Below are 24,805 nucleotides of genomic sequence, written 5' to 3'. Positions count from 1 at the left end.
AGCATGGATTGCCTCTCCAGAAATGGCATGATCAGCCACAACAGAGCCTGTACCAAAAGGAAATAACATTTAATCTCTGGCCGTAAATCTATTGTTTCAAAAGGCATAAGGAGCCATATATATATATATATATATATATATATATATATATATATATATATATATATATATATGCTTACATGTATAGAAACAAGTTTTGGCATTTTACGCAAGGAATAATCCTTCCACGTCGCTTAACACTCCATACTAATTCGTGTACACGAACCCCGAAACTTGAACGCCTAGGCAACAGCTCAGCAAAACACCACCCTTCACTACCGTCCTCTAAACCAGGGGTCTCCAAACTTTTCAGCCCGAGGGCCGGATTAACTATCAAATATACGTTCGGGGGCCAGAATTTATATATTTTATATATTATATATATATATATATATATATATATATATATATATATATATATATATATATATATATATGCAAATTTCAAGTGTCCCCCCACCCGAGAAAAAAGTCTGAAAGAAACACTTTCGGGGACCAACAACACACTCGAGGTCCAAGTTTGTTCTCACATTTTTTTCACGTAGGCCTACTTCATTCTTGATAAAGTTTGTATGTTGTTCCAAAATTTGAAAGGTACTTTGAGGAAAAAGTTTTAATATTAGAAAAGTCTTCCTTGGGCAAAATACTTATAAAACCCACCCGCCCTTAAATTGAACTTGTCTTTAAGGAGGTCATTTGCTTGGCAACTGGCCACATTAACTTCAATGCTATTTGCACCCAATGCTACATTTTCAATTTGTTTTGAATTTTTCCTCAGCCACCTCCAACAAACTTTTGTTTTTCGCGGACAAAAAGATCTCCGAGGGCCGGTTGAGAGGACCTCGCGGGCCGCATCCGGCCCGCGGGCCGTAATTTGGAGACCCCTGCTCTAAACCAACTCGCACATAGCGGGTTTATCTTCGTACACCTAACCGGCGCACCTACCTGAACAGTACACACAACAATGTAACCCAAGTCACACAGGATGTGTAATCATAACTCCAGCACCTGTGTAATGAGTCGCCGCCATTACGCCATCAGCTAATTACTAAATCCAATTTATTATTAGCGGGACAAGATCTTTCAACAGGTTAACTGGAGCTATCTCAACTAAGGGTCAAAGTCCAGTCAGGGATTTGACCCCAGCATACCTAACCAGGTGAATCTAACCCAGTAGGACAATCACGTGCGGCGTGCTGGTTGAATGACCAGGTTGTATCAGTACTTATATGACCTATAGATGTCTACTTGTGATGTTGGTCGAATAATTAATTAACTCTCTTTGTTTAACTTTTAATGAATTTAAGTTTTGGATACCTGTTTTTTTTGTAACAATACGGTCGTCAATAAGAAAAATAATAATTCTTGATAAAAAAAACACACACACCACACACACACACACACACTCATGCACATATATACACACACACACGCACATTTTTTTACAATTAGGGTCGTCGTTAAATGACGTCACACTCTTAGTGGGGAGGGGGTCCGTAACTTTGTCTGATTACTTTACCTAACGTGAGTTAGGTACCCATCAGAGCTGGGTGGACTCAGGGACGGTCTACTGACTTGAACCCGGATTTGAACTCGGGACCTTCGTGTTAGCATTCTAGCGCTCTACTGCAAGGTCTTTACAAAAATCTTCAATTGTGAAAGTAGGTGGGGGGGGGGGGGTTGAAGGCGGAAGTGTGACTTCATTGGGGGGGGGGGGTGAGTTTGGCTTTTTTGAGACGATTTGTAACGGAGGGGAGTGGGTAAAAATCGTCAAAAAGCGTATTGCAATTTATGGATGACACCTATTTAAGAACATTGCGAATAATAATAAATTATACGTTCAAATTAAATTCTCTTCGAGATAATTAATTTCCTCATCTTCTCACACTCACATTGTAAAGAGCCTATCGTGTTGAAATCAGTGTTTCTTCCAGACTCTTTTCTCCGGGGGGGAGGGGGGGCACTTGAAATTTTCGGGGGGGCGGTAGACTTTCTTCGGGGGGGGGGGGGCGGACACTGTTAAAAGTATATATTTTCTAAATAAATTATATAAATTTCATTTCGTTCGGGGGGGGGGGGGCGGTAAAAATTTTTCGGGGGGGCTAAGCCCCCCCCCCCCCGAAGAGATGCCTGGAAGAAACTCTGGTTGAAATTTTCAAGACATGCGGATATACTCAGTGTTTCTTCCAGACTTTACTCTCAGGGAGGGGGGTGGGCACTTAAAACTTTCGAGGCAGCTGAGGGGGGGGGGGCTACTAAATTTTCCGGGTGGAGGAGTGACGGAGACACAAGTAAAAGTTTATATTTTCTTTATGAATTATTTTCTTTCGGGGATGGGTGTGTGTGTGTGTGTGTGTGTGTGTGTGTGTTTAACCGTGCTTTTTTTTGGGGGGGGGGGGGTAGGGAGGGAGTGGTGCCTACCCCGAAGAGATGCCTGGATGTACTTTATTGTTTTTTTAGCTTGAAAATTTTTCCATTAAAATGCTAACAAAAGAAACCTTATCACCAACCCCTACCCACTATATCTCTCGTGACGTCGATTGTTGCTATTAGTCAGCGCGCCATTAGCGATTGAAAAAAAAAATAGTTATCTAAACAAACATGGATTTAATTGAACTGATAAGCCGGGACATGCGCAGTGCATCGAGTACTGGGTGAGGTGATGGCGATGGTATACCGTGTTGCTTTGACGAACACCCTGGCGTTGTAAAATAGAAGAACACATTAATACTCAATATCAGTGTTTCTTCCAGATATCTCTTTGGGTGTGTGTGTGTGGGGGGGGGGGGTGAAGGGACTGGTGAGAGGGGGGTAGGCTGCCCCCGAAGCACATCCATCATTCCTCCCCCCCGAACAAAATTGTATACTTTTATTTTACCCTTGTCGTCGCCCCCCCCCCCCCAAGTATCGAGTGCCACCACCCCCCCCCCCATTCCCAGGAAAAGAAAGTCTGAAAAACACTGTTTAATATTAATATTTTAAATAATGTACATTATTATATAATTAGAGAGTGACATTTTAGTTTCTTCTTTTTAGTACATGTAAAAAAAATCTCGTCATTATAAACTCTATAAAGTTAATGTTTTAAAAAACGTAGCTAAAATTAAAATGAACGCTCCACATTGTGTTAATAGAACGATAAAATCAGTACTTTATGTAGCAATACGTAAATAGTTTTTTTTTTCATTTATAAAAAAAAACTAGTGAAAGTAGGCAATATCTTGATCTAGTCCTACACACTAAAATGACGCAAACTTTTCTGAGTGTTTCATCAAAGCGTTACCAATCGTATATTTTGAAACTGATTTATTTAATAAATATAAATAATGCTGATGGCCCCCATAATAAAAATAAATAAAAGCTTGTAATAAAGAATATTATTGAATTTTGAATACTCAGGGGAAGTAACCATGTTTAGATTTTTTATAGCAAAAATATAGACTTAGTTGTTTCCCTTTGTCCATAAAAATTCTATTAAAAAATAATTTTGTAGGACAACTCAAATCTAAAAAAAATATCACCAACGTTGTTTACAAAGAATAACGCTCTGCTAGAAAACATAGTCATACTTCTAAAAATAACTTTGCAACGCGAGGAAACTGTTCGGTACCTTTCTGTATATTGCCAATGACGCAACCTGAATCTACTGATGCTGTAATAAGAAATTGAGGTAACACATCTAAAAATAAACCATTAGCTAACAAGTTTTATCAGTCACTATGGCGTTTATAAAACGTCTAATAATATTGTTTAACTAGTTAAAGAAACAATCCTGTAGAGAAGGGGATCCCAACCTTTTTTTTACTCTAGAGCACATTCTAAAATATCGGTAGGGTGGCGGGCACCACCTATTTTAAATCGACAAACTCCTTCCATAACTTGTCATTTTCCCATAATTTATTTTCTTATTTTCTTATAGTCATAATGTATTAATAAATAATAAACAAAAATGTTTCAAAATAATAAAATTATTTGGCATTTTTTTCAAATTGCATACACACAGAGCAATGTATTTACAAAACGTAAAGAAAGTAAACAAAACACATAAATACAAAGAAAACATTTAATTAAAAAATATTAATAAAGTCAGTGTGATCTTTGGCATTGCATTTCATTGGCCAGAGCTTCATAATTAGGAGCGTATTAAAAATTAAAACTGTAACAATTGAATAAAAATAAATCATTATTTTAAATTTTAAAATAATGTTTATGAAAAAATTTCTGTCTCTGTCGAATAGTGAGAGGCGGGCACATAAGAATCGTTCAGGGGGGGGGGGGGGGGCGGTAAAATTTTTTCGGGGGGCTTGGCCCCCCGAAGAGATGCCTGGCAGAAACTCTGTTTCAGACATCTCTTCGGGGGCACACTGCCCCCCCCCCCCCATCTCAAAGCACGTATACCGTTCCCCCCCCCCCCCAAACGAAATATAATTTAAATAGAAAAAATATTTTTACCACTGCCCTCCCCCGTCACCTCCGGAAAATTTCGTCCGCCCCCAATCACCCGCATGTTTCAAGTCCCCCCCCCCCCCCTCTCCACCCCGGAGAAAAAAAAATGAAAATAAACATTTCCGCTTAGATATCTCTGGGTATACCGTGTTTGAAAACCTTCAGTGGACATTGATCACCCCCCCTCCCCCTCTCCCCCACCATAGTAATGTTAAGGTAGACTACCCACCACCCCCCATCCCTCTTCCCCACAATAGTAATGGTAAGGTAGACTACCCCTCGGCCACAGCCCGGGTCAGAAACTAACCCAGGTGTTTGATACGACCCAAACTCTAATCTCAAATAAAAAAAAAATCTATTTGCCAGATACTAGTACGATAATTCACACGCAAAGTCTTGTTTAATCCGATCCTAACATATTTGGTTGGAATTGAACACTATTACTCCCCCCTCCCCCACTTCACCTTTCTTACAAGATGGATACAGTCTTATTTTATATCCCCCCCCGGCTTCCCCTGTGTCATTTTTTTCTGATGTGAGTTGAGTTCAGCGAAGTCGATCAACTTTTTTTGAACAGTGAATCCAAACTCTATCTAGAATAGATCTTGTAATACCTTGACCTTCTCACTCATAGCTACATCATTAAGCTACGGTTATTGTTGACATTTTCACACACCTCAATCACACTGAAATATTTACGGGATTTGTGTTAGGAAACGTAACGTGTAAAATAAAGTAATATTTACTTTACTACTTTATACAATTTTAAAAGCGTTTTTCTTACAAGTTATGGTTCTGCTGGAGTAGTTTATTTTTGAAAGATTCAGTTGCGTAAAGTTTCATGTGATTTATGATGTGCTAAGGTTTGTCAATTGATAATGTGCTTTCAATAATCGGTTCATAATGTGCTAAAGTGAATGTGCTGTAGTTTGTCATTCAAATTGTGCTGTAGCTAGTCAATTCATAATGTGTTATCATTAGTAGTTCATAAGTGTTTTAAAGTAAATTTTAGAATGTGCTGTCGTTACGTTATATTGTACTTAAGTCAGTTCAAAATGTACCGAAGCTGGTCAAAGTGCTAGTCAGATCTGTCAGAAAATTTCGTTTAGCGAGGAATCTAAAGAGTCGACTCTAAATATTACCCATGATTTTTAGTAAGTTCCAAGTGTGACGATTAAAGATTCAGTATTTCGTCTTTAAAGATAAGTAATCAGCAGAATGTCTATATTTTGGTGATTTTAGGTCTGCCTCTACTGCCAGAGTTTTTCACCCCCTCCCACGAAGAACATCTACCGCCCCTCAACGAAATAGAATTTATATAGATAGTATATACTGTTACCAGTGTCCGCCCTTTCTCTCCCCTCCCGGGAAAATTTAGTCCGCGGTTTAGCTTCAGCTTGTTGCGGTTTAGCTTCAGCTTGTTGCGGTTTAGCTTCAGTTTGTTGTGGTTTAGCTTCAGCTTGTTGCGGTTTAGCTTCAGCTTGTTGTGGTTTAGCTTCAGCTTGTTGTGGTTTAGCTTCAGCTTGTTGCGGTTTAGCTTCAGCTTTTTGCGGTTTAGCTTCAGCTTTTTGCGGCCTAGCTTCAGCTTTTTTCGGCCTAGCTTCAGCTTTTTGCGGTTTAGCCTCAGCTTTTTGCGGTTTATCTTCAGCTTTTTGCGGTTTATCTTCAGCTTTTTGCGGTTTAGCTTCAGCTTTTTGCGGTTTAGCTTCAGCTTGTTGCGGTTTAGCTTCAGCTTGTTGCGGTTTAGCTTCAGCTTGTTGCGGCTTAGCTTCAGCTTGTTGCGGCTTAGCTTCAGCTTGTTGCGGCTTAGCTTCAGCTTGTTGCGGCTTAGCTTCAGCTTGTTGCGGCTTAGCTTCAGCTTGTTGCGGCTTAGCTTCAGCTTGTTGCGGTTTAGCTTCAGCTTGTTGCGGTTTAGCTTCAGCTTGTTGCGGTTTAGCTTCAGCTTGTTGCGGTTTAGCTTCAGCTTGTTGCGGTTTAGCTTCAGCTTGTTGCGGTTTAGCTTCAGCTTGTTGCGGTTTAGCTTCAGCTTGTTGCGGTTTAGCTTCAGCTTGTTGCGGTTTAGCTTCAGCTTGTTGCGGTTTAGCTTCAGCTTGTTGCGGTTTAGCTTCAGCTTGTTGCGGTTTAGCTTCAGCTTGTTACGGTATAACCTGTTTCTGCTTATTGTGGCTTTATTTCTCCGCTCGTAGCTTTCCCCCCGACATGACAAGGGCACTAACCACTACGGGTATGCTGGTTACACTTGTGGTTATGCTAACCTCCACCATCAGCCATGGAACAGACTCAAAGACAAGAAGCCTCGGCTCTTCTCTTCAACACCCTGTGACTCTATTCAACCAGAATGACTCCTTAGAATATTTTCCTGATTTTTGGTTGAGGACTAACGTATTCTTCAAAGAAATTCGTTTTCTAGAAAATCTTCTCAGTCGGATTTATCTGGACAGCGATGGAGGTGGTAATGACAGGCAGGGGAAGTTACCATGGTTACAGTTTGTTCCGAATGTGACGCCACCAGATGCCAACGTATCCAGGTGTGTTCAAGATTTGAATTACCTGCTGCACGGTCTAAAGACGGGAGAGCTATGGGCGTTCATAGGTAGGTAATATTCCTCGTCCTATTGTTTGATAGTGGACTATTCCAACATTAGGTAAATTGTTAGTTGTTTTGTATAATCAAGTTCTCTTATTGCCGGAACTTATCTTTTATAATTAGGGTTATGTCCAACGTTCCCATTAAGGGAAAAAAGAGGGGGAATTTTTATACCAGTGTCCGATAATGGAATCTTCTTTAAAAAAGGGGTGTTAGGTTACTAATAGTTAACTAAATACACACTTGGCTGGCTAAAGTCAATGCTAACTTTGTCCCTAACCCCAACCCTAGTCCTACCATAAACCTAACCCTAATTTCTAACCATAAAATTAGTCGAGATTACAATACTACTAACAACCCAACACACCTATTTTATGCAAGTCTATTATCGGTAATCGTTATAAAAAATCGTCCCGTTTCATTTATGATTAGGTTTATGTCCAACGTTCCCTCTAAGGGCAAAAAGATGGTATGCAACGTATTTTGTGCGCGGTGTTCTAAAAGTCTAATACAAGGATATTTGTATTTCACAAAATGACTGCGCAGCAGGTTCGAAACTACAGCACGGCCGCGCCACCGCGCAGCTTAGAGGAAACATTTGTAATGTCAGGAATTGTGTTAGGGTTAGTCTTGATTGTAGCAAGGTACATTAGTTTATAGATTACTACCAGTAGCCGATCGCCAATTTTAAAGAAGATTCCAATATTGAGATTTTCGGAAACGAAAAAGCTAATCAAAGCAAGTTGGGCAATGTCGAGTCACTCTTTCGGAGGATCTATGTGGCAAATGCAGTAGAGTTCATCTGTTTCTTGACCATAGTATATAATGTGACGGTTAACATATAATCTTACCGTAATACCAAAGGTAGGTACAACTATGAACCATGTCTAAGAAAAGTAAGACATAATATTCAGACTAACGCTGTTTGTAGTTGAGTGAAAACGGTCTAGTGTATATAGATAGTTGGCCATTTGGTCAGGTTAGTGGCCATCTTATTTTAGTGGCCGTCCCATTTAGAGGCCAATACCCAGCTTTAAGCCATGCCTAAGCAATGTAGAGTTATTTGTATCGAAGCCTGTAAAACAGACTCTATTTAAACAAACAACACTTGCGCTTTAAACTGAGGTCTCTATCAACAGCGATGAAAACAAAAATTTGAACAAAATGTTTTATAACTAATTTAGTCCTCGTATCTCATGCGAACAGCAGAGTGCCCTTCTGTCAATTACCCCCTGGGTCAATTACAGAGGTTGCGGGTGGGGGGGGGGGGTAATTGACCTGGCAGGTGAAATGTCCTCAACTCGTATTCCATATCCCCTTATGAGCCCCAACTCTTGGTATCTTAAAATCTACTTTCGTTTTCCCCAGCCCTCGACTCCTGGGGTAAGCCCGGCCCTTCCCTGTTGGAAGGTCGACTCAATATGGCGGGCAACTATCGCCAGTGTCGGAATGTTACGTCACACACCGCCGACGGCAGGTTCAAGGGAAACTACTGCGTCTTGAATATCGTCATGGTTGACAATTCGGTAGGTTATCTTTCTTGAGCTGATTTTTCAACGTATGTATGCCTACCTGTCTATACGAACCTACGGTCTACCGGAACCTACCGGTCCATAGGAACCTACCTGCCTACACGAACCTACCTGTCTACCCCAACCTACCTGTCTACCCGAACCTACCTGTCTACCCGAACCTACCTGTCTACCCCAACCTACCTGTCTACCCGAACCTACCTGTCTACCCGAACCTACCTGTCTACCCGAACCTACCTGTCTACCCAAACCTACCTGTCTACCCAAACCTACCTGTCTACCCAAACCTACCTGTCTACCCAAACCTACCTGTCTACCCCAACCTACCTGTCTACCCCAACCTACCTGTCTACCCAAACCTACCTGTCTACCCGAACCTACCTGTCTACCCGAACCTACCTGTCTACCCAAACCTACCTGTCTACCCAAACCTACCTGTCTACCCAAACCTACCTGTCTACCCAAACCTACCTGTCTACCCAAACCTACCTGTCTACCCCAACCTACCTGTCTACCCCAACCTACCTGTCTACCCAAACCTACCTGTCTACCCAAACCTACCTGTCTACCCCAACCTACCTGTCTACCCAAACCTACCTGTCTACCCCAACCTACCTGTCTACCCCAACCTACCTGTCTACCCCAACCTACCTGTCTACCCCAACCTACCTGTCTACCCCAACCTACCTGTCTACCCCAACCTACCTGTCTACCCCAACCTACCTGTCTACCCCAACCTACCTGTCTACCCCAACCTACCTGTCTACCCCAACCTACCTGTCTACCCCAACCTACCTTTCTACCCAAACCTACCTTTCTACCCAAACCTACCTGTCTACCCCAACCTACCTGTCTACCCCAACCTACCTGTCTACCCCAACCTACCTTTCTACCCAAACCTACCTGTCTACCTCCACAGAAGGACCTAAGGAATATATTTTTTGACACCTCAAAGATCGAGCTTGGATCTTGCATGCCAGACAGCTGTACCGAGGAGGAGATTTCTAGACTTGTTGGTGCCGGTAAGTTCTGACCACCCCTGGCTGTAGAAAATCAAACATATACTATGACTTTACTTATAACTAGAGCAATAAAACTATTGGGCTTTTTAACTTTCGAATTACAGTTTGTATTGTTAGACGGCGTAATCGAATGGTAGCGCATTCTATTACTAACGGGGACAGTCTAGAGTTCGGATCTGGCGTTTGAGGTCGTAGAACTTCGCTGAGTCAACTCAGCTCTGATGGGTACCTAGTATGACCGTAGGATTCGTCCAATTTTCGCTGAGAGGGTAGATAGACTTCAGGACTCACTTGAATCAACTCAGCTCTGATGGGTACCTAGCTTGACCGTAGGATTCGTCCAATTTTCGCTCTGATAGTAGCTAGACTTTAGGACTCCCCGGAGTCAACTCAGCCCTGATGGGTACCTAGCATGATTGAAGTACTTCCCTGAGTTCACCTAGCCCTGATGGGTACCTAGCATGACAGATGGTCACAATATCCCATCACAAGCCGAGATCAGAACTACATTTAAATCTTTATCTGTTGCTCTTATCGGCTTCTCTGATGAAATACATTTTAAGTTGTATATTTGCGATTTCAAAAGCGTAGACAATACTATACGTATATACTTAAGGTTTTCAGCTCCCCATTTCATTTCAACAAAGGACTCGTCCATAAATCGAATTATGTTTGTACTAAGTGGTATTGTAATATCAGTTTAGTTTAGACTTTAGACTAAGGCTGGGCTATTGTTAAACGGGTTTCTGATTAGGTCAAGAAGATCTAGTGTCGATATAAGTAGTAGCAACTAATATTTGTATGTGGTTTAGAAAATTAATAGCAAACGAAAATCCATTTATCATATTTTAAGAGTGGTATTAATGGCCATGAATGGAATGTACATCTACGTGCACCTTACACTGTCACCTGCAGGTTTGCACGTGCTGAATGTCACTGACACCCTGTCAGCTGGGGTCACGGAGTGTCGGACAGACGAGAGGGAGGTCACGGCAGCCACAGTCACCGCCATGTGAGTAACGCATTATGGTAGCTGATTGGCTAGGGGAAGTAGATTTGAGCTGATGTTAATGACAAACATGTGAGTTAAGCGGTGAGTTAAGTTTTTCCTTAAAAGGTGAACACGAGGCACCTATAAGTGGAGGAAGTCTTTCTGTTATTTGAGATAGTAAAATTTTTATTTGTCTGATAATTGACATTATTGAATCCTATTGGACATTATTACAAAATATATAACTAAATCATTACGGTATTTATTGGTCTCGAGTCCTTACTAATTACTAATTAAAAAATTTCGTATAACATAATTTGGAATGGAGATATGGGGAGTTGCCAGTCTGTTATATAGAATCGTATGATGAAGTGGTTTAGAGTTTTACACAAAACGCCTTAAAATTTATATCTCAACACTTGCTGTGTAGAATGGTAGTTTCGTATGACTCCAATGGAGTGGTCGAGTCGGTAAAGCTCATGGTTGCTAAACCGAAAAGTCTCGAGTTCGAACCCTAGGGCGGATGAGGCTCGTTAGCTGGGGACAGTCACTCTTCTAGGAGAGACAACTCCTAAATCAAACAACTACTGCCTTATGGAAGCAAATCCTAAAAGAAAAGCAGGCTGAAATCAGAGTTAATGGCATCTAATGATCTATGGCGCATAACCAGTTGACACGTATCTTTAATTTCTGATGGTGTGGTCTAGTCGGCAAAAAAAAAAAAGCTAATGGTTGATACATTCGAAACTGTCTCGAGTTCAAACCCTCTAGATCGATCCCTTCCAACACTAAAAAATTAAGAACGAAGAAGTATGACTCCATTCGTACATAAAATGATACAAAACCTGTACATCTTGTGTCTCCACCCGTACATACAATGATACCAGTCCTGTATATATTGTGACTCTTTATTCCATCTATCTAACAGCGTCCTGCTGTCCGTGATTGCCATCACTGCCATATGCGGGACGCTCTACGACCTGGTTCACTTCCAATACCCGGCCTGGAAACTTAACAGGGCCAACATCCGGTTGCAAGAGGTACGTGACCGGCGGTCCCACGTGACCCAGGAACTGCAAAGGACGGATAACTCCCCGCGGCGTGAGGCGTCCCGGAAGAGGCCGGCGCTGGACTACGACAGCTACGACGCCTTGGAGACGGATTCTTCGGACGAGGAGACGGTGACCTTGGTGGATCAGGCATCCAAGAAACTGCCGGAGCCCTCTCAAGGTCAGTGGGTCTATATGGGGGCTAAATGTACGTGAGGTGGTGGACTGGACGGCCAGGGGTATGAACAGTGGACTGGACGGTCAGGAAGATGTGTACGTGAGCAGTGGTGGAGTGGACGGCCATGGGTATGTGTACATGAGCGGTGGACTACGACGACCATGGGTGTGTACATGAGGTGGTGGACTGGACGGCCATGGGTGTGTACATGAGGTGGTGGACTGGACGGCCATGGGTGTGTACATGAGGTGGTGGACTGGACGGCCATGGGTGTGTACATGAGGTGGTGGACTGGACGGCCATGGGTGTGTACATGAGGTGGTGGACTGGACGGCCATGGGTGTGTACATGAGGTGGTGGACTGGACGGCCATGGGTGTGTACATGAGGTGGTGGACTGGACGGCCATGGGTGTGTACATGAGGTGGTGGACTGGACGGCCATGGGTGTGTACATGAGGTGGTGGACTGGACGACCGGGGAGATGTGTACATGAGAAGTAGCGGACTAGACGGTCATGGTATGTGACCATGAGAAGTAGCGGACTAGACGGTCATGGTATGTGTACATGAGAAGTAGCGGACTAGACGGTCATGGTATGTGTACATGAGAAGTAGCGGACTAGACGGTCATGGTATGTGTACATGAGAAGTAGCGGACTAGACGGTCATGGTATGTGTACATGAGAAGTAGCGGACTAGACGGTCATGGTATGTGTACATGAGAAGTAGCGGACTAGACGGTCATGGTATGTGTACATGAGAAGTAGCGGACTAGACGGTCATGGTATGTGTACATGAGAAGTAGCGGACTAGACGGTCATGGTATGTGTACATGAACAGTGTTGAACTGGCTGGCGCAGAGCATTGATGTATGTATAGCTATAAACATATAGATTTACATATAAAATCCATACTTAGACGGGCCACAGGTTAGCAATACCAATGAGTGAAATCATGCCCATGTACATCTATATACCTAATTTTACAGCCACATTTAACTTAATAGAGTACTGTTAACACCAGATTTACCATCACACTTCCAGCGGCATGGCAGAAGGTTCTGATAGCTTTCTCTTTTTACACCAACGGTTCTAAACTTCTCAACACGACTCAGCCCCCGGGGTCACTGACCGCTGTCCACGGCATCCGGTTCCTGAGTATGTCCTGGGTCATGCTGGGTCATATGTACACGTACGGTGTGGAGACATTTGGTCAGTTGTTACATCTCTGTTTGGGTTATATATATATATAAATGAATATATACATACACGTAGCACATGCGCGTAGCACAGGCGTGTAGCACAGGCGCGTAGCACAGGCGCGTAGCACAGGCGCGTAGCACAGGCGCGTAGCACAGGCGCGTAGCACAGGCGCGTAGCACAGGCGCGTAGCACATGCGCGTAGCGTATATGTGTGTATATTTAATGCATAAATTCTAATGTTGGGTTTGTCCAAGTTTAGGGATAGGTAGGTTAAAGATTAGCTTAGTCTTATATCTGGATATATCATTAATCTATAACTTAGATAAGGACCAAGTTCCTGGCTAAATTTTTAGCTTGTGTTCTAAACCTCAGTTAGCATGAGAAATTATAGTTACAAGCTTAAGCCGATTAGTTACACCTAGCTAGCTGTACAACCTGTATAATCTCGTTGATTAAGTTTACCTGTAAATCGTATTGCATCTACTGCTACAGCCAACACACTGACGAAATTCTCAGCTTTATTGAGTACCTGGACAGCTGACGTCATAGCCAACAGTTTCGTGTCTGTGGATACCTTCTTCACGCTCAGGTATTGTGTTGTAATTCATATTTTAAACTGCTGCTCTATGTCGATGGGTTGTTTTACTAGTGGGATATTTTAAACTGCCGCTCTATGTCGGCGGCCTGATTCATAAAGGGTATTAAATAACGTTTACTTTAGACAAACTATTCATAACGAATATTTATTTTGATTTATAATTTAGTAAAAAAAAAACCTGCATATTTTTGGTTCACTTTTCAGTGGCATCCTAGTCTCGTACCTGGTTGTGAAAGATTACCTGGCTACCGGCAAGAAAGTCAACTGGGCATGTTTTTACTTCCATCGTCTTTGGCGGTACGTTATCTATACAGTGTTTCTTTCAGACATTTTTCTTTCTCCGGGGCAGGGATGGGGGGGGGGGGGCACTTGAAATTTCCCCGACGAGGGGGCGGACTAAAATCTCCGAAGGGGGGGGAGGGTCGGACACTGGTAAAATTATATATTTTCTATAGACATTATATATCGTTCTGGGAGTGGGACCGTAGACATTTTAAAGAAATGCCTGGAAGAAACTGTTTTTGTATCATCTGCTTTAAGTCCTTTGATGTGGCTTGTACAATAATAGACTTGTTTAAATACAGTATAACAAGATTAATACTTAAAAGTTAAAAAAGTAATTTTACTGTCAATCTAACAATAACTGTCTACTAAAATTTAAAAAAAGAAAAGAAATTTTAACAATTCTTTAGCCACTTTATTTTCAACACAATTAAACGACATAACACAAATACTTTTTTTAAATTTTTTGACATACTATCTAAAGTCAAACATAGAAATTATTCAAATAAAACATAAAAAAAGCCCCTTAGAAAATTAAATTATTTCCGTACCTATTTTGACGCAACCCTACATAACTCTAATGACGGCAATCGGCCTACAGAGGATTATAATTATATAGTTTCCTTTGCGGCGAAGACAATACTAGCAACGTTTTTACTAATTTATTAAGTGTAGGCCTACAACTAGACAAATGTAACAATAATTTAATATGCTATTTTACTCAAATTATAACATTATACTAAGTTTATTCTACGATACAAACTACATTTTAAAATGAATTTTTGAAAAGCCGTGCAAGAAATGATGACTGTCCCCCAGGTTGACCCCGCCCTACATGATGATTCTGGTGACGGTCCTCGGCTTGCAGAGGTTCATGGGGTCCGGCGCCCTCTGGCGGACCCTCCAGCCCCCAGATAAGGACAAGTGTGAGACCCATTGGTGGTTGAATCTTCTGTACGTCAACAATTTGGTGAGGTCACGTGAAGAGGTGAGACACTCGCTGGTGGTCAGGTCAGTTCAGGGTAAAGGTGGTACGAGTAAAGGTGATACAGGTATAGGTGACTCCGAGCACTGTTGACCTCGGGGGGGGGGGGGGGCACTGTTGACCTCGGGGGGGGGGGGGCACTGTTGACCTCGGGGAGGGGGCACTGTAGACCTCGGGGGGGGGCACTGTAGACCTCGGGGGGGGCACTGTAGACCTCGCGGGGCACTGTAGACCTCGGGGGCGGGGCACTGTAGACCTCGGGGGGCGGGGCACTGTAGACCTCGGGGGGCGGGGCACTGTAGACCTCGGGGGCGGGGCACTGTAGACCTCGGGGGGCGGGGCACTGTAGACCTCGGGGGGCGGGGCACTGTAGACCTCGGGGGGCGGGGCACTGTAGACCTCGGGGGGCGGGGCACTGTAGACCTCGGGGGGGGGGGGCGGGGCAGTGTTGACCTCGGGGGCACTGTTGACATCGGGGGGCGCTGTTGACTTCGAGGGCACTGTTGACCTCGGGGGCACTGTTGACCTCGGGGGGGGGCACTGTTGACCTCGGGGGCACTGTTGACCGCTGGCACAAGTGCTTTAGAGTGTTTGGTAATACTAATGCATGCGGCGTCACGTAGAGCACATAATGTGTAGTCTCACTAGTTTAAGACAGACCCATAAAGTCCTTCCCATATACAATATAAGTAGATTTAAAAAAGTTTTCTTCAAGTCAGTTTAAATTATAGCTGGCACTTGCTGTCTTTGTTTACTTTTTAGTGAAATAATGGCAGTCACCACATTATGTAACATTATCTCTCACCACACTGCATTTAATTTCCTCCTGTTTTTGTTTACTCTCCCAGTGTTTTGGCCATTCCTGGTACCTGGCCAACGACATGCAGTTCTACCTCATCACGCCTGCTATGCTACTTCCGCTTTTGATGTAAGTACCCCAATCATTGATCACGGTTCTTGTTAACGGTATATACACTCGTTGATTTTCAACACCTGGTAATCAACGTATACATTTAGCAATTGATAACTTATGTTTTATCCAAATCACGAGCTTCGTTCGTATTGTTAGATTAACTCATGCTTTCTGATTTCAGAAACAGGTCCATGTGTGTGGTGGTTTACTAGATTCTACTTTCTTCTCTCATAAACAATCTTTTGGTGTAATACTGGTGTGATACCCTTCTTTCTTCTTCGTTCATAATTTTGGTGTTGGAAGGGATCCCCCTCCAACACAATTAAGTATACGTGTCAACTGGTTATGCGCCATCGAGGCCATTGACTCCAATTTCAGCCTGCTTTTCTTTTTGGATTTGCTTACATAGCCTTTGTCCAACCAAAAACAAACTACAAGGCAGCAGTTGTTTTATTTTGGAGTTGTCTCTCCTAGAAGAGTGGCTGTACCCAGCTAACGAGCATCTGCCCGAGGGTTCGGTTTAGCAACCATTAGCTTTACCGACTCGACCACGCCGACCCTCTTATGATCAGTGGCGTAGGCAGGGGGGGGGGGTGGGTTAGGGGGGGGGAGGGGTTAGCACCCGAGGTGCAAATCAAAAGTTTGTCCTCGGGGGCCGGGGAGGGACGCTACGCCTCTGATATATACATTTATATTGCGGGAAAAAAAATTGAACACCCCCCCATGAGACGATCCTGACTACGCCACTGCTTGTGATCCTCTAATTTCTGATTTCAGAAACAGGTCTATTGATGAAGTTTACTAGACTCTACTTTCTTCTTTCAGAAACAGGTCTGTCGGTGTGGTGGTTTGTGTAACTCTACTTTTTTCTTTCAGAAACAGGTCTGTCGGTGTGGTGGTTTGTGTAACTCTACTTTCTTCTTTCAGAAACAGGTCTGTCGGTGTGGTGGTTTGTGTAACTCTACTTTTTTCTTTCAGAAACAGGTCTGTCGGTGTGGTGGTTTGTGTAACTCTACTTTCTTCTTTCAGAAACAGGTCTGTCGGTGTGGTGGTTTGTGTAACTCTACTTTCTTCTTTCAGAAACAGGTCTGTCGGTGTGGTGGTTTGTGTAACTCTACTTTTTTCTTTCAGAAACAGGTCTGTCGGTGTGGTGGTTTGTGTAACTCTACTTTTTTCTTTCAGAAACAGGTCTGTCGGTGTGGTGGTTTGTGTAACTCTACTTTTTTCTTTCAGAAACAGGTCTGTCGGTGTGGTGGTTTGTGTAACTCTACTTTTTTCTTTCAGAAACAGGTCTGTCGGTGTGGTGGTTTGTGTAACTCTACTTTCTTCTTTCAGAAACAGGTCTGTCGGTGTGGTGGTTTGTGTAACTCTACTTTCTTCTTTCAGAAACAGGTCTGTCGGTGTGGTGGTTTGTGTAACTCTACTTTCTTCTTTCAGAAACAGGTCTGTCGGTGTGGTGGTTTGTGTAACTCTACTTTCTTCTTTCAGAAACAGGTCTGTCGGTGTGGTGGTTTGTGTAACTCTACTCTTCGCCCACTGGACAGCTACGGCCACCTTGTCTGTGGTCAACGAATGGCCCCCAGTGATGCTGGGACTTGATGTCCATATTCTGTAAGTCAGAATAGTCTCGCAGGCAAATATGTTACGATTATGCGCCACAGTTTAATCAAGAGGTTAAGCATCAAATTGAAACTTATGTCTTGGACCTTGAAATTTCCAATCCAAGTTTAATGTACCGTCTTTCCAAGGATCCTGAGCGACAGGGTTAAGTGGTAGCGCACACGATTGCTAATGAAAAGATTTTGAGTTCGGTTCCGATCCAAGTTTAATGTATCATCGCTTAAAGGTATCTAGAGCGCACGAATGCTAATCCAAAAGACTAGAGTTCGTTTCGATTCCTAGTTCAATGTACAATCGCTTTAAGGATCCAGCACCTTAGAGATCGAATGGTAGAGCGCACGTTTCTAATACAAAAGTCTCGAGTTCGGTTCCCAGACTGCGAAAATGTAGCAGGAAATCTTCAGTTCTGATAGTACCAGACTCCATCAGAAAAAAATGTGCTTGGGCATAAAATCCACCCCACTATCTAGCCAAAAAAAAAAGAGAAAAAAGTGAGCTTTACTCTTGACCGGAAGTTGGACGAAGTAAGTTCATCTAAATATTCGAACGTTCGAACTACACAAACTTTTAAAAATCCAGGTTACAGTGTGTATAATATTTTTACGTTTCAGATTTTTAGAGTTTTAAAAGCCTTAACGTTGTGTTTAAAGTTTGCAGATCAGTTTTAAATTTTCAGATTCCATTAAAAATTCCTGATATTTGAGAGAATATTTTCCAAATTATGTACCCACGTTAAGTAAAATTAAATTGATAAATATGAAGTTGATCTACTAAATAATTTATAAACCTAGTTTAAGGTGCATATTTTTTCAGATTTTTATCCATTAGCATAGTAAAGTTCCTTTTCAAACCTGACGGTCCAAGGGGCAAGTGAAATTCCACTTCTTTCTGTGACCTCGGCATATGAAGAGATAGTGTTTTCAGCACTATGCCCAGCCGCCTTTACTTTCCCTAACGTGAGTTAGGTACCCAGCAGAGCTGGGTGGACTCAGGGACGGTCTACTGACTTGAACCCGGATTCGAACTCGAGACTTACGGGTTAGCGGTCCAGCTCTCTACCGATAGGCCACTGCGCATAGCTTGTGGTTTAAAAAATTCTTATGTATTTTTGGCCAAATAACTAAACTAAATCTTCTTTTAAAACCCCAACAAGGACAAGGGGTTAGTTATTGTCATAGATCCATGAGAATTTAAACCCTCAACTTCGGTATTTTGTATGTCGTGCTAGGGAAACCTCGGCCCACTGGATGGAACACTATTACATCGTACCGTGGTGTAGGATAGGACCCTACATCATTGGAATTTTTACTGGCTACGTTTTGGCCGTCTACGAGGGGAAGCTACACATGAATAAAGTAAGCCATAATACATTATGTACAGTAAATTTTTTTAAATATAATCTTACATTGGTATAGACTTTGACGCGTGTGAGTTAAAAGTCCTCTGCTGAATATGTAGTCGGCTTCTGTTTGCGTGGAGCTAACTCAGCTTTAATGTTTGTCTGGAATTAATTGGGAAAGCAAGAATGAGGCAATGATAATCGTTTATGTGGGCTATATAGCAGTAAAAGAACTTTTTAACGGTGGTAGGCAAGAAAAGGAGGTTAGGGCAGCTCTAAAGTAACAAGAAATGTTTACCTTCTAAAGCTCTAAAGTAACTAGAAATGTTTACTCCTAAAGCTCTTAAGGTACAAGAAATGTTTACTTCTAAAGCTCTCAAGGAACTAGAAATGTTTACTTCTAAAGCTCTTAAGGTACAAGAAATGTTTACTTCTAAAGCTCTTAAGGAACTAGAAATGTTTACCTTCTAAAGCTCTTAAGGTACAAGAAATGTTTTTCTAAAGCTCTCAAGGAACTAGAAATGTTTACCTTCTAAAGCTCTTAAGGAACTAGAAATGTTTACCTTCTAAAGCTCTTAAGGAACTAGAAATGTTTACCTTCTAAAGCTCTTAAGGAACTAGAAATGTTTACCTTCTAAAGCTCTTAAGGAACTAGAAATGTTTACCTTCTAAAGCTCTTAAGGAACTAGAAATGTTTACTTCTAAAGCTCTTAAGGAACTAGAAATGTTTACTTCTAAAGCTCTTAAGGAACTAGAAATGTTTACTTCTAAAGCTCTTAAGGAACTAGAAATGTTTACTTCTAAAGCTCTTAAGGAACTAGAAATGTTTACTTCTAAAGCTCTTAAGGAACTAGAAATGTTTACTTCTAAAGCTCTTAAGGAACTAGAAATGTTTACTTCTAAAGCTCTTAAGGAACTAGAAAGGTTTACTTCTAAAGCTCTTAAGGAACTAGAAATGTTTACTTCTAAAGCTCTTAAGGAACTAGAAATGTTTACTTCTAAAGCTCTTAAGGAACTAGAAATGTTTACTTCTAAAGCTCTTAAGGAACTAGAAATGTTTACTTCTAAAGCTCTTAAGGAACTAGAAAGGTTTACTTCTAAAGCTCTTAAGGAACTAGAAATGTTTACCTTCTAAAGCTTTAGTCCACTGCTCATTGATACTCCCAAAGTGAAGCGACTATTTCTTTATATTCCCAAATGATTGTGACCATTCGTTATTTCTTTCTTAATGTTAAGTAACCATTCCTTCATATTTCCAAAGTTAAGTGATTCAGTTCCCTTTCCAAACCTGACAGTCTATGGGGTAAGTGAAGTAGAGTTCACCTGTTTCTGTGACCTCGGCATATGAAGGGATGATAGTATGGTCAGCACTATGCAATAAAAGTGACAATTTCTTGATATTCCTAAAGTTATGTAACGATTTCTTGATATTGCAAAATAAAAGCTAAGTGACCATTCCGTGTGACTCACAAAGTTATTTCATCATCTGCTCTCATGAAACGATATTAAGTTTGTGTATACATTTAATCGACTCTACACTGCTTAGGCGTACCTTACCACGAAGCTAGGCTTAAGGTTAGCTATTCATTAACTGAATTCATATCTACCGTGGTACGGCTAACCTGTTATTTATTCTCCAGATGACGGTCCTGACGGGTTGGGTCTCAACTGTAGGGGCGGGGCTCGCAATTGTGTACGGTCTACGTGGCGACATCGGCGGGGAGGACCCGAGCGTCGTGGGGGTGGCAGCCCTGTATAACGCCGTGGCCCGGTCGGCCTGGGGAGTCTGTGTGGCCTGGGTGGTGGTCGCCTGCTCCTCGGGTCATGGAGGTGAGAGATACTGTAATGGTGGACGGTGTGATGACGCTAGTTTGTCAAGTAGATAGAGGTTAGCAGAAACAGACTACAGATAGTTGGGTAGAGAAACCAATGGACGTACAGGAGCTGACCGGTCACGTGGAACGGTCAGCTGACCACTGAGGCGTGGGCCAGTAGTGAGATCAGCGACGGACTTGGTGTTAGGTGTTAGAGACGGTCGAGGTGTGTAGGGCTAGGTTACAGTTGATAGGTAGCTAGAAAAGAGAAATGTAGAATTAGGTAGAGACGGTCAGACATATGTAGAGTTACATACAGTTAGATAGTAGTGGTAGTAGTACCGTGTAGATTAGTTAGGTAGGAAGTTGATAATATAAATTTTAATAAAGAACTTTATATCATGACTTGAACTGTGAGTTGGATATTTTTCATCATATTCATCAACCCCACTGTCACATTTGGTGGTGGTTACTGGTTATCCCCCCTCACAGAACGGGATTGAGTATGACGTGTAAAACTGTTATGTTATAAAAAGAACAAAATGCACCATTTTACAAGCTTTTATTTAACTCACTTCCTCTGTCTGTCGTAAGTCGTCAGTCGTCAGTCTAGACGGAAACGCAGGAGTGAAAATTCGGACAGTTCTACTTGACCGATACGATTCACAGTTGGCACGTGGGTCAAGACATGAAGACAATGCAATCTGAATCTAAATTTGACTTAATTGGATGCCTAATTGATTTTTTATGAATTAATTAAAATTTGGACCGAATTAGTAGGCATGTCTAGCCAACCACACCACACGCGTCATCAATAGCTGCGCCATCACGACCACGTAATGGCTGCGTTCAAAAACCATTGCGCGCCTACTGAACGTGATATTCAGTAGGCGCGCAATGGTTTTTAGTCATGTAACTCTATTGTAGATAAAACATGTAAAGTACTGAAAAAAAAATTCATAAAAAACGTTTTAATAACAAGCTTTTATGTAATGATGCACTAAAAAGTAGAAAATAAATTATAGACTACTATTTAAATAACTATAAAGAAAAGCGTGGGTGTCTTCCTTAACATTAGTAAAGGTATCCAATAGATACTAAAGTGACCCACGCTTTTCTTTATAGTTATTTAAATAGTAGTCTATAATTTATTTTCTACTTTTTAGTGCATCATTACATAAAAGCTTGTTATTAAAACGTTTTTTATGAATTTTTACTCTTCTAGATGGGTATCATCTGCGCGAGGTTCGATCTCGGGACTTTTCAAAACAGGCTATACTTTCACGTATAACTATATAAAATGGATGAATAGTATCTAGCTATCTGATCACAATAGGGCTGGTAAGTAGGTCACCAACCAGTTCTATGGCTCATGCAGGTTTTATTGAGCCGTAGAACTGGTTGGTGACCTACTTACCAGCCCTATTTTGATCAGATAGCTAGTTTTCTCTCCTAGATAGGTTGCTGTCCCTCGAACCTGTCAAGGGGGCTCGAACTCGGGAACTTTTTTGTTTAGCAACAATGAGCTTCACTAATCCGACCACGATGACACCCCCCCCCCCTTTTAAAAAATAGTGCAGTGTTAAACTACACTATAACTCTAAAATCATCTCATCACCAGATACATATTTTGTGTCAATTATTTCTACCCTAGGACCCGTGGACGCCATCTTGTCTTGGCCGCCATTGATTCCACTGAGTCGCCTGACCTATATGGCCTACCTGGTCCACCCGTGTCTCATGCGGGTGTACTACGGTAACCAGGACACGCCCTACCTGCTCAACGATACAAACCTTGTAGGTGTACATGTTGTGTACTAGTTTATTGTATGTGCACTCGTCTGATGTATGTGTAAACGACTGATTTATGTGAGCACATCTGATGTATTGATGTACATGTCTGTTTTTTTATGTGCGTGTGATGTGTGTGTAATGTGTGTGATGTGTGTGTGATGTGTGTGTGTGATGTGTGTGTGGGATGTGTGTGTGATGTGTGTGTGTGATGTGTGTGTGATGTGTGTGTGATGTGTATGTGATGTGTGTGTGATGTGTGTGTGTGATGTGTGTGTGTGTGATGTGTGTGTAAGTGATGTGTGTGTGTAAGTGATGTGTGTGTGTAAGTGATGTGTGTGTGTGATGTGTGTGTGTGTGATGTGTGTGTGTGTGATGTGTGTGTGTGATGTGTGTGTGTGTGATGTGTGTGTGTGTGATGTGTGTGTGTGTGATGTGTGTGTGTGTGATGTGTGTGTGTGTGATGTGTGTGTGTGATGTGTGTGTGTGTGATGTGAGTGTGTGTGATGTGTGTGTGTGTGATGTGTGTGTGTGATGTGTGTGTGTGATGTGTGATGTGTGTGTGTGATGTGTGTGTGTGATGTGTGTGTGTGATGTGTGTGTGTGATGTGTGTGTGTGATGTGTGTGTGTGATGTGTGTGTGTGATGTGTGTGTGTGCGTGTGTGTGTGTGTGTGTGTGGTGTGTGTGTGATGCGTGTGCATGTGTGTGTGATGCGTGTGCATGTGTGTGTGATGCGTATGCATGTGTGTGTGATGCGTGTGCGTGTGTGTGTGATGCGTGTGCATGTGTGTGTGATGCGTGTGCATGTGTGTGTGATGCGTGTGCATGTGTGTGTGATGCGTGTGCGTGTGTGTGATGTGCGTGTGTGTGATGTGCGTGTGTGTGATGTGCGTGTGTGTGATGTGCGTGTGTGTGATGTGCGTGTGTGTGATGTGCGTGTGTGTGATGTGCGTGTGTGTGATGTGCGTGTGTGTGATGTGCGTGTGTGTGATGTGCGTGTGTGTGATGTGCGTGTGTGTGATGTGCGTGTGTGTGATGTGCGTGTGTGTGATGTGCGTGTGTGTGATGTGCGTGTTTGTGGTGCTTGCGTGTGCGTGTGTGTGTGTGTGTAAACATCTGACAAAATAACAAGCTCATTAATTCATAGTTTATTTAAGGCCTCTTTTAAAAATAAACCGGGAGTGATCTCCCCTAAACTTTCTCGAATATTCTTATATAAAATAACAGGGGATGGGAACTCGGGCTATAGACTTCTAGACATGATTTTTAATCCATTTTAAATACTTAAAGTTTTAAAAATAGAATAAAATCTCGTAGACAAATTAATTGCACACCAAGTGAACGCGAAATAAAAAAGCGCATAATAGTGCGCAATATTATTAGTACTTTAAAAATTTACATTAGTTTTTTGAGAAATCGGAAGTAGCGTAAATTACTACTTCCGGTCAACGGAAATTACTCAAAATTTAACAGAAGGTAGAGAATTAGATCTTTTACTTACATGTGAAATTTAATTTATCTATCTGAAATAGTACTCAAGTTATAGGCTTTTGAAAAATTCAAAGTAGAAAAAGTACCACTTCCGGTTGTCGGAAATCGCTCAAAAGTTGATACGGATCTACGATTTTGATAAAATACTTATATATGAAATTTCATCAACCTAGCTGTAACGGTACTCAAGTTATCGTGTTTACACACGGACACACACACACACAGACACACACACACAGACACACAGACATACGGACAAGATTGCAAAATTATGTTTTTCCGTATCAGTGAGATGCAAAACGTCGAGATTTGCAAAAATCTCGATTTTTTTTTTTTGCACGATTACAAGACTTTCTCTATACTTCGTATATACGAGAAAGTAAAAATCCTGTTCGTCTATTGCAGCTTGATCGATTTTTTAAAAACAATAATTAGACTCTCAACCTTGATGTTCATGGTGTAGTAGTAGGAGGGGGGGGGGGGGTAACGCTTGACATGGAGCGTAGAGGCTGAAGCTAATGAGTTCCATGTATATCCTCCACAGGTGATCTCCTACCTAGGTGTGTTGGTCTTCACCTACCTTCTCTCCTTCGTCCTGAACCTGGTTCTAGAATCTCCGATGATTGGCTTGGAAAAAGCTTTCATTCGTAGATAGAGAAGTTTGTTGGATTTTTTGTTTTACATTTGTTGAGTTGTATCCCTTGGCATTGTTGTTGAAAAATTAAAAAGGTCCAAAAAAAGCAATAGATGTATTCTATGTTGTTGTTATGTATTCTGTTTTTGATGTGTTTATCTGTTTCTGCATGGGATGTTTTTGCAATGTGTATTTCTGTATTATGTATTTTCAATGTGTTGTTTAAAATTCTACCAAGTAATTTATTTTTTAATGTTCTTTAGTTATTCATTATCGTTCAACTAAATAAG

At 41.9% G+C, this 24,805-nt stretch overlaps 1 protein-coding gene across 1 annotated transcript; it reads left to right on the top strand.

Annotated features, from left to right (window-relative positions):
• Positions 1-9,528: 9,528 nt before the first annotated feature.
• LOC131927986 (nose resistant to fluoxetine protein 6-like) lies at positions 9,529-24,693 on the top strand. Its single transcript, XM_059283869.1, has 13 exons — positions 9,529-9,626; positions 10,542-10,638; positions 11,546-11,847; positions 12,888-13,055; positions 13,539-13,635; positions 13,849-13,941; positions 14,746-14,914; positions 15,760-15,839; positions 17,313-17,435; positions 18,673-18,799; positions 20,424-20,613; positions 22,252-22,394; positions 24,426-24,693. The coding sequence occupies exons 1-13, from the start codon at positions 9,578-9,580 to the stop codon at positions 24,534-24,536; spliced, it is 1,749 nt and encodes a 582-aa protein (XP_059139852.1). The 5' UTR covers positions 9,529-9,577; the 3' UTR covers positions 24,537-24,693.
• Positions 24,694-24,805: the final 112 nt, after the last annotated feature.

Source organism: Physella acuta, unplaced genomic scaffold, assembly GCF_028476545.2.
Source record: "Physella acuta isolate Inbredline_101_S28 unplaced genomic scaffold, ASM2847654v3 ptg000090l, whole genome shotgun sequence".
In the NCBI taxonomy this organism is placed as follows: domain Eukaryota; kingdom Metazoa; phylum Mollusca; class Gastropoda; family Physidae; genus Physella; species Physella acuta.
This window is presented reverse-complemented; position numbering and strand designations above follow the sequence as displayed.

Bases quoted from the DNA above. Each gene is read 5' to 3' on its own strand.
- LOC131927986 (XM_059283869.1), top strand. From the start codon at position 9,578: ATGCCAGACAGCTGTACCGAGGAGGAGATTTCTAGACTTGTTGGTGCC. The intron at 9,627-10,541 runs GTAAGTTCTGAC...TGTCACCTGCAG, and splicing joins TTCTAGACTTGTTGGTGCCG to GTTTGCACGTGCTGAATGTC. The intron at 13,942-14,745 runs GTACGTTATCTA...ACTGTCCCCCAG, and splicing joins TACTTCCATCGTCTTTGGCG to GTTGACCCCGCCCTACATGA.